Genomic DNA, 15,783 nt, shown 5'->3' with positions numbered 1-15,783 from the left:
CTCATGATCCCCTACATCTGCCAGGGAGGTGAGATGTTTTTATTACACAGCATGACTGAAAGCTCATAAGAAAATGCAACCTCTCGGCTATTATCTGATGGGAAATTAATGCATCTGTGTGTCACCTGTTTATGCGATAGCGCTGCTGAGAAAATCGACAGCGACGGACTTCCTACAAAAAATAAGAGATAAGCGTGAATCCGAGTGTTTTCCTGGAGGCTGCAGCTCAGAGGTCAGCGAGGCTGGAGAACTGATGGAAGCAGAAGATGTAGGATATGTAAGTTATTTGGTCTGTCTTTTACATTTGATGTCAATAGATGGTTCTGTATAACAAACATTTACCTGAAAATAGATTTTTACATATGTTTTTTTGTTTGTTTTTTTGTAAATCCTTCAACCAGCAGCTGAGGATGCATAGCTGTCACTCTGATAAACCAGGGTTTAGTCATTGTTATTTTCCAGGTTAAAAACCTGGAATTGCTACATAATAGATATTATCTTATATTATTTTTGGGACAAGTGGAAAGTAGTGAATTTCATTTGTCTTTAGGTTTGGGAGGAACACAATTATGTTTACAAATTATATCTCTGTAATGTAACTCATTACATACTTTGTACAAAACCAGAATCAGCTACAGTGAAGTTTAAATACAGTCCTATTCTAGCCCTCACTAACATACTTTTTATTCTTTCTATTAATTTATCTCAATGTTACCTTTCAAACTTACTCAGGTCAAGCTTTTTACTAAAACACAGTAAAAAAACCAGTAAATTTCAAAGCACAATTTGATTATTTTAGAAGTATTCAGACTGAAAATCTTTAGAATTACTCTCTGCAAGTTCTCATTTTTCAAAACAAGTAGAATTCATTAACTATAGACGATGTCAACAGGAAGGTTTCAATTACAGTAAAAGGGGGCCGTCACTCTGTTTGAATAGCTGAGTCTCTGCACAGAGGGAGATTCTAGCCAAATGAAATGAATAAAGACCATGTCCAGAACTTTGACTCAAGGGTTTAGAAGCACTCCTCTGTTCGACAGGGATAAGGTGTAACTCAATCATGCAAATCACTCAGGCGTTTACCATTACTGTGTTCCTACATACCAGGCTTGCAATGAGAAGACAGAGTGAAGGCAGGCCATTAACATCAACTTTGTTACTTAGTGCACCTGCTGCAAATATCAAGTAACCAGCATAAAAGCCAGTAGAGAGGTGGAATGTGATCGAGGAGGATTTCTGTCATGTTGCAGGACTTTTATGTTGTTCCTTTGTTTCACATAAAGTCATGCCATAAACCAATTTAGTTTTTTAAGAGAGACCTCATGGATATTATCAGCAATCACAGCTTGGTATTGTTGTGTATTATGTACTTTGTTTAAAAAAAATAAAAAAATAAAACAACTTCTTTATAGGAGGAGAGTTCCAGCCTGCTGTATAATGGAGGTGCTGCTCACAAAGAAATAAACCATGTAAGATGTAGTTTGGCTTTGAATCTAAACTTAATTTCATTTTTTTTTTTTTTTTTTTTTGTAAGTCATATTACAAAAAGATGTTTATGAATGAAGCCATTACAACACCTATGCCTTAAAAACACTTTTGTCTTGTAGCAGAGCCCTGGAGGGGAAGCCGTAGTGGATGAAGGATCTGGGATGTAGCCAAGAGGGAGAGCACAAGACGACATGTTGTTGTTGGGTCGAGGGAAGCTCGGCTTTCCCAAAAGCATCCTGGTACCAAGGGAAACTATGATTGATTGTATATCAATGAAAAACATTACAATTACCAATACACTATCAATATAAAATATAAAGTACTAATATTAACCTTTGAACAAAGGAATTATTCAATTAAGATGATTTGTTTCAAGGATTAACTTGCATGCTTATTTTTCTTTTGTTTAAGTTATAATATTAAAAACTGTGATAAAGATTGTTTTATACGTTACCTCTAGTTGTTATTGTTTTAGGTTCAGTACTTGATACTGTTACTTGTTACAGCTCAGTAACTGTGACTTTTGAGTTGGAAATAGAAAAAAAAAGTAGGTGTCCAGTATGTAAGAACATTTAATTGAGAATTTCTTGTAAACTCTGTTTCAATTTTGTACAACTTGTACAATTTTAAAAAGAGTTTAAAGTTGTAAGATTTTAAAAAGTACATCAATATTAAATTAATTTAGTAGTATGTTATAACTAACATTTAAAAATCTATTCGACCTACCATGACACTTCTGTGCACGTTAAGTAAAAACTATACATTTTCAACAGGAAGCTTTATATGGACATTTAAATTAATGTAGGCCTATGCATGTTGGCTCATTTTGTCTCATTTTGTAGTAAATGATATGGCTGGGTAATTTAAGGACTGTAACATTAAGGGTCTTCGTAAGATTGGGCCACAATGAACAGCTTCAATGCTCTTATAACTCATTTTAATCACTGTTCACTGTAATCACTTGCTAATGCTGTCACATAGTGTGTACAAAATTAATCATGGGAGTTTACATTTTTTTTCAGAGGGTTGTAAACAAGTTTGTCATCTCTTCTGCAATGTGGACCTGTGTGTCTTGTATGTTTTGTTATTGTTATAATGTTGGTATTAGTAGTCCATCTAATTAAAACAATCCAGGGAATTAGCACTAACCCACTGATTAATGGCTTTAACAACTCACTCACTGCCAGGAAAATAGCTCAGATCGTGTCCTGACCTGCAACCTGTAGCATTTATTTCATGTTCTGTGAAACAAAGAATATCATTGTCCTCTGTGTTGTTTCTATTTATAAGTCGGAGGAATGCACACAATCAAGAACAGTGGTCCAGCAGTGTGTTTCTTTCTCCATGTAGTCTATTTCACATTTGAAGAACTAAATCTACAGAAATATGTTTTGCCCATGTGGACTATTTAAAATAACGAAGTGTTCCTCTATTGCAGTTGTGAAATACGTGTCGAGGAATGCTCCTAACTTTAAAAATGTACAATGTAAAGTTTTTGTTCCCATCAGGTTCCTATGTCACATGATGATCACGGGCTTTGATGGTCGCTTTTTCCTCGCTCGCATATCTACTGGACAGTTGACCAATAGAATGAATAGAAGCACACTAGACATATTTAAACCGTTACTCTTCTATTTTAATGACAAATCTTATATATTTCCATATCTTCAAGTAAAAGCTCCCTTTGATGTTGATGTTTTGAATTTAATGTTCTGCGTTGACAAGGGCGACAGACTAGCCTACTGCCTCTTTAATGCTGCCTTCAGTTCTCACCGTAAGCTTACCCTTGTACACTTCAAGTAGTACATGTTAATACTTTCTAATCTAATAACAAAACGGACCAGATAACATGAGCCGGTTATTTTATGATATTTTATTTAGTAGCACAGTGTTACATTGTGCATGATTACACGGTGAATAAGGAATAATACAATCAGAAATAGGCTTAAAATTAATTTTTTGTATATTAATTGTGCTAAAAGTTATTCTATGGACTTTATTATCATAATATAAATTGCCATCACATCTTGATACAATGAGTAAAAAAGAAAATTCTCACTTTACTGGTTTTATTTAGTACATTACTCATCGGTCGTTTGCATACGTATGACTTTTCCCATTTCCGATAGCACGGGAAGGCAGCAAACCACGGCAGTAACTGTTACGGCTTGACACTTTAGCTTTAGCTTACAGACAAGAAACAGCGTCGTTGTCGTTCAAAGACATTTCATTTCACAATGTAAGTCTATCACGTTTATACTATACGTTTTTAAAAATCAAATGTTACTCGGTCAAACCTGCCTAACATACCAGCCTCCGGGTACTTTGGTGACACTGGATCACAGAAAAAAAGCAACGCCCAAAACTTTGCAACTAGCTAGCACGCAACAAGTGCTAGCACGGGTTGAGATTTAGCAAAGCTAGCTAGCTATCGCAGCGTTACATTAGAGCTTGGTAACTTTGGCCAACACAAACTGTTAACGTCCACATTTGCTAACTTTAATTAAGTAGACAATTAAAGGAAGCATGCTGCTGTAGATGACAGACTTGTATGACGTCCGCAGTTGAATATTAGTGTTAGCCAATGAGCTTTAACGCTATGCTAGTTTAGCCTTTCCTCTGTTTTGTTGACCTCATAGATATAACGTTAGTTAGCTATATTAATGGGTTGAGAGAGAACTAACTACGTGTATACCATAAATATCTGTCCATGCGTGTATACATTCAGTCAAATTTCGTAGTTCAGCTGTGGTTTTAAATAGTTCAACTGTAATTGGGCTTAACTACAATTTGAGCAAAGTAACGTTACAAGTAATTAGTGGTAACATGTCAATTTAACAGTAGGAAATGTATTTATGACTTACGTACATTTTGCTATCAGTACGTTAGTCAATAATTGTATAAATAAGAGGGTACCGTTTATTAAAGTGGTGTAACTAGGACTCCGTGATGTTTATTTTTTTCATTTATTGTTTATCGAACTTTGGTCATGTTACAATGCCACAGCGCAAGCCAAATCAAATTCCCTTATTTCCATATTTTCCATCAAGGAATATTAGGAAGGAGGAGGAGTCATGTACCAGTGCGAGTTCTGAAGTTAATAGGGCGGGCATGGCAAGTCCCACTATAGCATCATATCTGTGTTGTTTCACCTTTGACTAAAAAACGTTTCCACAAAATAAATGAAAACGTAATACGTTTTTTATCTAAATCCTTCTTTTTAAATGCATTTTGTGTTTAGTTTAATTGTTGTCTGGAATGTAAGTGAGCTATCTTTCACTTTTATGCTATATTTAAACGGGCGCACCTGCAGTCGCGTCTGAAATACTGACAGATGTTTGTCTATCTCTAACTGATCTGTGATGTTTACACTCTCTCTCAGCCACTCTGCTCTGTGGCAGCCAGGTTGTATGATCAACCGGCTGTTGGTCAAATAGGTTTGTTTCCTGACCTTGTAGGCGGCAGTGTACGTCAGGATTGTTAACATATAGTGTTTTTTATTTTTAAGATTATTGTTTTGGGTATTTTTAGGCCTTTATTTCCAGAGGACAGATGAAGACATGAAAGGAAAGACAGGGGGAATGACATGCAGCAAAGGGTCGCAGGTCAGAGTCGAACCCGCAGCCGCTGCGTCAAGGAGTAAACCTCTATATATGTGTGCCTGCTCTACCGACTGAGCTAACCCGGCCACAACACATTGATTCTAAACCAAAGCGCTGATGGTATGCTTGCTCTGGCCCATAAGGCTTGGGTAGTTTGGAGAGAGTGGATGGAGTAATTGGCTTGAATATATGGAAATACATCCTTTATTATTGCTGCACTCTGCTTCCTTATATTCATAAACATATTTAATGGTGTAATCTTGAAACTAAGAAGGCCCCTCTTTCTGTAATACCAGGAGAAATGAGAAAGATGATGTGAGGATTGGTACTGCTTGTCATCAGGGTCTTTGGCCCTTTTTAGCTCTCACTTTTGTTTCATTCCTTGATTAAATATAAATCAGATATTTTAAAGGGGTGATAGAATGATTATATAGGGTATTTTACACTGTTCCTTAAGGTCTCCTAATAGGGTATGTAACATTGGTTGGGCTGAAAATTGCCCGAATGCTATTTTATTAGGCCCTTAACTACCCTGTGAATATGGCTCTATTTGGAACAAGAGCTTTTCTTCCAAATATGGTATGCTCATGAATATTTAGATGAGCTGCACACTGATTGGTTTGAGCGAACCACATAGAAACACATTGGAGACGAGACAGCAGGTCTCATATTTCAGACACTGCAAAGTTATACATTGTTTGTCGGGCTATTTCGTTATTAAATTCACTTCTGAGACTTTTTAAGCGAGAAATCAACTATATAAAGCTCAAATATGGGCCGTTTTACGAAAATTGATGGCTAATTGCAAATTTGGTAAGACGTGTCGGACTTTAGCCACACAGTCTGACGAGAAAGCGGCAACCTCCATACCCAGTGAAAGTCACCGTTTCCCTGGGTACTGGACTACTGGAATACTCGGGGTTGGCTGCCAGCTGCCGACACAACTAGAGTAGCTATATTTCGTCACGCCACTTACATAACATCTACCCCAAGGTCTTATAAAGCTAACAATGGTGTCCGATTTCAATTTAATGAATTTTTGTGAATTTCAGAGGAATTCTAAGAGGAGGCTAGCTAGCTCTCATTGATAGAGCTCCATCCAGCCGCAGGCTCTATCAATGAGACTCGTGGACAAGAGGCGTTTATTTCCCCGATCGTTTGTTTAAATAACTCAACACATTATAATTACACACATTGTAAGATTAACTGGAACCTGCGGTAAGAGATTGCTGGCGTAACAAGCTCGCTGACCGCGCTGTCACTCACACACACCGGCCATTTAGCAGGAAGAGAGGAGCTGCAGGCCCTGGAGCTCTGTCAGGGCAGCGGCGTTTGGTAGTCCATTAACCCAAAAAACGGTGACTTTGCGCGGGTATGGAGTGCCGTGGGCTGCCAGCCGTGACGGAGCTCCATCTACCTCACAGCAGGCCGGGGTCTGTGAAGGAAGGCAGGCCGGGCAGCGAGGCAGCAACACAGGCAGCACCGGCCGCTGAACTCTGACACACAGTCTGACAAAATTTGCAATTAGCCATCAATTTTCTTAAAACGGCCCATATTTGACCTCTACATAGTTGATTTCTCGCATAAAAAAGTCTCAGAAGTGAATTTAGTGGTAAAATAGCAGATGAACAATGTATACAATTTCTGAGATCTGCGCGACCTATTCAGAAGACTACCTGATCTCAGATCAGTGGTGTGGCCTATGGAAATGTTTGGGCGTGACAAAGATAGAGACTAGAGCCAAATGAGGAGGAGCCGCCGAGTTGACGTCAACTAGGCGGCTCGTTGAGATTTGCCCGTTTTCAGAGGCAGTTTCAAATTGTGAGATTTGCAGAGGAAAGAGGTGTCAATGGGATTTTGAGGTTCTATGTATGTCCTAGTTACCCACTAAACTGTCATTATTCAACTATGACAAGGTAAAATCGGTTTTGCATTCTATCACCCCTTTTAATTTTTGTACCAAGAAGCAATTTAATTTATAGCTTTGTTTGCCGCAAGGGATGATAAGGGATCTTTTAAAAGGTTTTGCGGACCTTGTGTTTGTATTTTAGTATGCATGGGTGTGCCTGCTTGCTATTTACAATAGCCTAATTGTTTTGCATAATGTAGAGCAAGCAAGTCATTACTGCAAATTAAACTCTGACAAGGTGTTGCAGGTCTTGAATCATCCTGAAGGGGTTTAATTTATAACCCAACAAATATGGGATTTATGAGACCGATACCAGTTTTACAGGGGGAAAATTCACTGATTACTGATACAGCAGCCATATATATATATATATATATATATATACACACACACACACAGTCATGTGAACAAATTAGGACACCCATGCTAAAGTTGACTAAAGAGAGGAATAAAAAAAATCATCTTTTGCAAATTGATCTTAATGCCTTAATTAAAAAAATCCAATCTTTAAGGACACCAATTTTCTTTGTGAATGAATAATGTATCGTAAATAAATAAATGTTCTTCCTTAAAATACAGGGGGCATAAGTAAGTACACCCCTATGTTAAATTCCCATAGAGGCAGGCAGATTTTTATTTTTAAAGGCCAGTTATTTCATGGATCCAGGATACTACACATCCTGATAAAGTTCCCTTGGCCTTTGGAATTAAAATAGCCCCACACCATCACATACCCTTCACCATATCTAGAGATTGGCATGGTTTTATGTCGGTTAGCCTGATAGCTGGTTTGATTTGCATTGAGAGATGATCTTATGGAAAGTAGCCTACATGCCAATCTCTAGGTATGGTGAAGGGGATGTGATGATGTGGGGCTATTTTAATTCCAAAGGCCAATTATTAGCTGGGATGGAAATGTGGATTGTGCACCGTTATGACTACGCAAAGGTACTCGGAAGTAGGTCTGTCGCGATAGTCAATAAATCAATTAATCGCACGATTAAAAAAAAATCTCTCTCTCTCTCTCTCTCTCTCTCTCTCTCTCTCTCTCTACCAAAGAGACTGGATGACCACTCTCTGTTCCTTAGTGTAACGAGGAGTGAACCCTCTTGTCAGTCGCATGGTCTTTGTGTGTGGAGGCGGGACTCCTGGCGGAGAGAGAGAGAGAGACAGAGAAAACGCTAGTTGTTGGAGCAGGGTTTCCCACAGCACTTTGCAGTTAAAGCGCCGTCAAAAAAATAAAAGTTATGAGCGATATCCGGCGTGTTACTCGGCGTCCTGTTTTCTCCCTTTCATTCCAAAGCACACAGTTGACAACCTGCAGGTGGAGGCGGTGGAGACAGGCTCGGACATACACACCACTGTGGACTTGTCAGTCTCGCAAGCGGTTTCAGGAAAGTGGCTGCATGTGTCCGACAATGCACAGAACATTAACCGGTACAAGCCTACAGCTGTCCGCGGACACGGAGTGCGGAAAGTGTGTCAGAGGCTCCCAGATGGTGAACTGAGACTCCGTTACCTGCTTGTCGGTCAACGGTTAATGATCGGTTATTTAATTTCATTGTGCTTTCTTTTGGAAGGCTGGCTGCCAAAAATCGCCACTTACTAGCTAATTAATTAGCCTGAGGTAAACAATAGCTATCAGTAAACAGAAGTGACGTGGTGGCTGGCGTCTGGTGTGTGCACCAGTTTTTGTGTGTGCGCCAGTGTTTGGGTGTGGGTGTGGGTGTGGGTGTGGGCGTTGCCCGCCCCCGCGAAGCTCCGACCTGCAGACAGCAGAGGAGCAGAAGAAAGTAGCTGCACCTTCACCAAAATGAAGACTGAAAAACAGAACTATTTTGATACAAACATTTACTTGCCATGTGGCAGATAGTCACATATAGATAGATATCATTTATTAATTATATATTATTTAAATGTAATATTTAGTGTTTAATAAATTATTGTTAAATGTAGTACAGAGTCTGTAGTCTATTGCACAAACACTCGACGAATGCTGCAAACATTTGACAGCCAGTACGAATTGCCTGGGAGAACAAATGGCAATTGCACAACTGTACAACAGCGTGAAAGACGACATACTAAAGGAGATCAAAGACATATTGTGGTTATTTAAAATGTCTTCCAGTTCAGTGTTAAATATTCTTTAGAAATAAAAGTTTATTGATCTTTGAAAAGGTGTCCCTGCATTATTATGCCATTATCATTATATTAGATGAAAATGGTCTCAGAACGACAATATTATCGTTTATCGCAATAATTTCTGGGACAATTTATTGTCCAGCAAAATTTGTTATCGTGACAGGCCTACTCGGAAGGCTGCTTTCTTAAACAATTGACTTTTGAAAGAATATTTAACATTATTATTAGAGCCCGACCGATATATCGGCGGGCCGATATTAGACATTTTCCAAACTATCGGTATCGGCATTTATAATAAATGAATATTTAAAAAATAAAATAAAAACGGATGAAACCATGTTACGAGTGTTGGTGTTGCATAGTTTGTCCACAAGAGGGCGCTCTACAACGTCTCTGTTGGCAACACTCGTGTTTAACCCTTTGAGTTTCATATCTTAAGTTTGTATTATTATACATTTTATTTATCAGAACGTTAATATATATTTTGATATTCCTCTGTTCTCTTGTGACAATAAAACAAACAGGTTAATTTCTAAACTGCATTATCATATTATTTTAGTGAGGACTCATAAATAACTAATGTTAGGGAAATCTGTTTAGGTTTTGTTACGCGTTTCTGGATTTTTAAAAAAATATATATATCGGCTGATATATATCGGAATATCGGATTTTTAAATCACCAAATATTTGTATTGATATCGGCCTTAAAAATCCTTTATCGGTCGGGCTCTAATTATTATACATAACCAGAAATGAACACTGACAAAATAAAGATTAAATAAAAATAAATAGCTAAATAAACATCAGTACTGTATGTTCAGTATCCGTCAATTGCTGACCACGCTCTGCTGGACAAACAACCTAATGACACCAATTCCTAATCACTCCCAAGCATACGTTCTGTAAAAAAAAAACTTTCATATCCAACAACATATACGATGTAACCAATATGTCTATGATAGGCCAATATTGACCCGCTCGCTTTTCATTATCCTGCTTATTGCACGGCTACTTACTGAAGACATCAATAATTTAACACAAAATTGTGATTTTAAAAATGATTTTCTTGATTTAAAATGGTGTTCCAGAGTCTATGATCAGAACTTGCAACGGTTCGTTATTCATAGCAGCGGGCTGCCATTCAGAAATAACAGATCGTAGAATGTTGTAATTGACCAATCAGAATCAAGTGATCCATCTGCAGCTGTTTTGGCTGTCTTTTAGAGTCTAAGCAGGTGGTGTAAATTGCCACACTTGTCTCTTTTACTGAGGCATTATAAATCCTGAATAATCCCTACAGTTTGGTGTAAACGCCTTCAACCCATCCTCCCACTTTCAGTTAGCTATTGTCTTTGTTAAGAAAAGTGTGATCATTGCAGAGCAATACTGTCTCATGCCAGATGGTGGCAGTAGGTAACCACTGTAAAAAGGTTTGTAGGGACCAAGGAAAATAGGGACAAGGATACATATCAAATCTAAAACCCATAAATAAATAAATAAAGCAAACAGTATAATTTCCTTGTTCCAGTTACCATGGTTTATATGTTTGTCCTTGTTTAGAAACAATCTTCCCAAGTTGTTATGACAGAACAAGCTTCAGGAAATTAAGAATTCAGAGGCATGTTTGCGGTTTGAGAGGGGTTGGGTGCATGACGTCATGTTACTCTTAAACGGGTTTCATGCTTCTAGTGTTCAGCGTGGTCTTTGGCGGTGCGGACGGCACGCATGGTCGCCGCGAACCGTCTGGTCAATCATACTGATTGCGGTCACAGTGGTTTGACTGTGTTCAGGGATTATATAGCTATGGGATAGACCAGTTTGCTTCCGCTTATCACCAGCTGTTATTAGTCATATGTGTCTTAATAGTTTAGGTGCAGATTAAGTAACATGATATGCAAAATCTTTTTTTTGTGTAATCTCACAGAAGGCTAATATCTACACTTAATTTTCATCATTTTCACCAGGTCAGCAGCCGGTCCAGAAGGTTCTGGTGCAGCGTCAGGCAACAGGCGCTTGCAGCAGACCCAGGCCCAGGTGGATGAGGTATGATACGTCTCTGATTATTGCCTTCTCTCGCTCCATCTCCAGCCGCTCTGTGTAAAGGCCCTGACACACCAAGCTGACGGCCACGAAGTAGTGGCGACGCAGGCCGACTGTGGCGTCGCCTTATGTCGCCGTACGTGGCCTTTGTCTTGGCCAAAAAATTTGTGCTTGAACACACCGCGAAGACTAAAACTGACGGCCAACTACCACCTATGTTCTGCGCCTGCGTGACAGGAAATAACTCTCCATACCAGCAGGCAGCGGTAATCTACTGTATGTCATTCTAAAAGGAAATTAGGTCAGGATTGATCAGATGAGATGAAAAATGAGAAGAGCCTTCTGAGTGCGCTCTTCAGTCGTTTTTTTTGCTTTCTTCACTACCGTTTTTCAAGCGGAACAGCCAATCAGATCTGTTACAACATCTGATTGGCTATTCGGCCGACGAAAAGGCAGACGAAAGCCGACGTGTGGCGACGGTGCGGGACACGCCGCAAAAACTAGGGCTCACGGTCGCTCACAGTCCCAATTTGGACCGACAGCCGACGGTCTCCTTGTTGTGTCAGTGCCTTAACTCCCTTTTTCCTTAATGTCTGTCTGGAGCAGAGATTGCATAACCCCTGGCAGCAGTGTCATGAGTCACCACAATGTGCTCCTCCTCCACATGTCAGCTCACATGCCAGAGAAAATTGATATTCAAAACTACGTCAGTGACGCAATCAGGAAAAAGTGGCTGCTAAGTCTCACTCCCCCTGTGGTTTCGTTCTTAATCGTTACTGTTCTCTTTCTCATTTGTGGCCCTCTTCATGTTAGCCCCTCCTAAACAGAACTTTCCTCTTACCATGTCACACACAAAGCCTCCGATTGGCTGCCAGAGAATTATATAATCACTGCTACCATGGTTATGTAAGACCTGCATGGGCCTGCACACTTCTCTCCACCAGCTGCCAGTCTGTCTGAGAGGAGGGGCAATTGTGAGATTTGTGGATCAGTGGAACATATGGGTTATGTGTAGTTTGCAATACTGTCTGTGCACACGCACATGCATGCCTGTCTGGTTCTAACTGTCATTAAGAAGAAGTGTGTATTACCTTTTTTTTACCTTTTACAGTGAGGTGTGATCTCCCTATATATGTTGTTTTTTTGTTAGGTAACATTGTTCGAGGTTACTCAAGCATCTATTTACAGCATCGATGTCATCATTCTGAATGTACAGTATATATGTGCATTTCCAATGTATTAATTCTAAAATAGCTAATTAAGGCAGTGCTTGATCTTCAACGAGGACTAGTAAGGATTACCTAACATTCAGATACAGTACACCAAGGGACAGTCTTTTAAAAAGTACTGACAATAAACCAAATCTTTTGTTCTGTGTGTGTGAGTAGGTGGTGGATATTATGCGTGTTAACGTGGACAAAGTGCTGGAACGTGACCAGAAGCTGTCTGAACTGGATGACAGAGCCGACGCACTGCAGGCTGGAGCCTCCCAGTTTGAAACCAGTGCTGCTAAGCTGAAAAGGAAGTACTGGTGGAAGAACTGCAAGGTGCCTAAACACAGTTTGGTCCCAAAAAAAACCCACACCCCTTTTGCCACTGGAAAGACAAATTATTAACTGATCTAAAATGAACTCCATACTAGAAGTCTCCAGACTGGAAGTAGTCCAGTAACTTATATTGGCCTTGAAAAAAACCCTCTTCTTAAATGGCGTGTCAATACGACACAAAGTTACAGACAGGCACGACATTCATACAATGACAAAATAGGACACAAGTCATTAAGTGAAAAGTGCAAAAGTGCCAAAGTGGTAGTTTAAAACTTAGACTTAGAAAACTTTGAATGTCCCCGAGAGGCAATTTGTTGTACAGTACAGGCATATTGACACATAATCCATCTAAATATCTAATATCTAAATAGAATACAGTAAAAAGGAGTATGTTACACTTCCCTAAAAGGCCTAATGTCATAAATAAATGAAACTACTGCATAGTACTTCACATATATTCCTCCTCCAGTCATACCCCTCCCCACATCTTATTTAATTGGGTTATTGCCATGGGAATGAATGAGTTTTTTGCTTGGTTGGTTCTTACGTTAGGGTATCTATATCTACAACCAGATGGGAGCGGCTTGAACTCCACTGACAGTGGATGGGTTGTATCCATGCAAACCTTGTCTGCCTTCTGTGCCAATCTGGTCAGATATAGTTCGTTCAGGTCTACCTGTTGCTTACCAATGATTTTTCCACAGGTTTTAACAATCTTCCCCTATTTATTCCTATGGGTGATTTTTGAATGTCCATACCAGACATTACATACAATAGGAGAGAATACTCTCGATAAATGACTTCAATCCTATCCTACCAACATTTTCACCCAATTAATAGTTTAATTTGACTACACAACATACATTATGTACACATACCACTTATAATAGTGAACTAAAGTGAAACAAACAAAAATGATATCGTTAAACAAAAGGTTTTACAAATGATGACAGACTTCTGTCAGTCATAGAAGTTAATGTGTGTGGCACTGAATTTGCTGTACCATTACCCCTTGCAGATGTGGGCCATTCTGATAGCTGTCATAGTGATCATCATCATCATCATTGTTAGTGAGTATCAAGCCTGTGGTAGGACAAGCTTCTCGTTTCAGTTTGTGTTATTTCAGATGCTCAAAACAATCTCTGATTTTCAATTAATTACTGCTCATTGCCCTTACTTTAAAGTGTAATTATAATTATTTTACAGAGATTTCAGTTTGATCTGGATTGTTGATGTTAATAAGTCTTTTATCTAAAAAGTTCCTCCCTTCTTCATTCACAGTTTGGAATTACTCCTAAAACAGCAACAAGAGGAGGAGTGAAGGAAACGATGAAGAAGAGGAGAGGAGCAACATACATAATTAATATTTCCAAGGAAGATGTCACGTGATTTCTGGCTACTGTGCTTCACAATGTTTTTCTCCTGGCAGGGGTCTTCATTCCTTGGCCTGGTTTGCCCTGTGTGTGTGCGTGTGTGTGTGTGGGTGGGTGTGGGTGGGTGTGGGTGGGTGTTCTGAGTAAAGGATTGTCACAATACCAGAGTTTTACCCTGCATTACTAAATCATACCAGACATCTTTACACTTACTAGAATTCCATTGCACTTGCCAAAGAAAACAGAAACATACATAAAGAAACTGGTTGACAATTTAACTCAATCTCAACCAAAACATATTTAAAAGTTTAAATGAATCCTCTTAGAATGTGTGACAAAGCACACATACACACACACACACACACACACACACACACACACACACACACACACGCGCACGCGCACGCACACGCGCGCGCGTACATGTACATACATACATCAACCTCAGGACATAACGTGAAGAATGTTGTTGTAAACTCTCCTCAATTGATATTGACTTTTTTATGTTTTATTAATAGCCATTGATTTTGTGTGCCAGCCTAAAAGAAGTGCCTTTGAGGATATGCTGTTCTGTGTTAGCTAACATAGTATTAGTAACCCTGCATATAATTGAAGAGATGCCCCTTTCCAACACATTGAATTAAGAGGAATTTCATTGGTCACCCGGCAACAAATAAGCTAACCAGTAACACACTGTTGAACCACCTGATCATACCTGTCATTGTCCATCTTCCTTTCAGGTAGGACAGTAAAAACTAGTATAAACTTGTGTTTAGATAAGTGCCTTTATGTTAAGACCTACAGCCTTACAACTACGTAAGGCTAGAGAAACTGCTACGAAGTTTACTACACTTTGTGCTACACTGGGTTGTGGCATATTGTTTCAAGCAGGTGTTCTCAAGGACGTGCTACAAAGTTTGCCTTTTTGTGATATATTCAAGCACAAAAAAATAAGAAAATGTAGTATTAGACAGATGCCTTAATAGGTTTCTCCAATGGAGAACAGCCAAAATACAGCCACGCCTTATTGATCATATATACCAGCCAGTAAAAGTAGTGCCTTCTGAATGCTCCAACTGTCCAAACAAATACTATATTGCTTGCTTATTCAGCTGAACTCATTAGCCTTTAATAAACTCTTCTGTTTAGTCATACTGTCATTTGTCCCACTTGATTGATGCAAAGTACTTCTCACATGTGATATTTTAGTTTTATTATGCCTCTAACAATAGCTTTTTGTAATATATGTAGATCTAACCTTAAGGAGACTGTATAGTATTTTTTGTTTTGGAGATCACTGCTGCTCAGCATCATGCGTTCTTGAGTGTAGAGAAAAACTTTGTTGGGCAATGACAGTGTTATATACCAACACTGGATGATTGCATTCTGTTGCCTCCAACTCTATTAAAATAAATGTATTTTAATGAGATAAACAATTTGGGATTACTTTGTACATTCATTTCACTTTGTCTGGAATTTCATAGCTGAAATTACAACTGTTTATGTTGCATGTTTCAGTAGTTTTTAAGGCATTAGCTGTTATTTGACCTTCACAATGCTTATGTCTACCCACAGGGAATGCATTTGGAAATGTGCAATTCTATTCTTTGGCCCTAAGTTCCTTTTGCTTGAATAAAACAGAGTTAACTTACAAAGCCTTGTCTGAGTTTTTTTTTATCCGT

At 38.9% G+C, this 15,783-nt stretch overlaps 1 protein-coding gene across 1 annotated transcript; it reads left to right on the top strand.

Moving 5' to 3' along the window:
• The first annotated feature begins 3,598 nt into the window (after positions 1-3,598).
• vamp3 (vesicle-associated membrane protein 3 (cellubrevin)) lies at positions 3,599-15,537 on the top strand. Its single transcript, XM_031323603.2, has 5 exons — positions 3,599-3,727; positions 11,106-11,184; positions 12,570-12,728; positions 13,747-13,798; positions 14,010-15,537. Coding segments are annotated over exons 1-5 (309 nt in total). The 5' UTR covers positions 3,599-3,725; the 3' UTR covers positions 14,027-15,537.
• Positions 15,538-15,783: the final 246 nt, after the last annotated feature.

This window comes from Sander lucioperca, chromosome 6 (assembly GCF_008315115.2).
Source record: "Sander lucioperca isolate FBNREF2018 chromosome 6, SLUC_FBN_1.2, whole genome shotgun sequence".
Classification (NCBI taxonomy): Eukaryota; Metazoa; Chordata; class Actinopteri; order Perciformes; family Percidae; genus Sander; species Sander lucioperca.
This window is presented reverse-complemented; position numbering and strand designations above follow the sequence as displayed.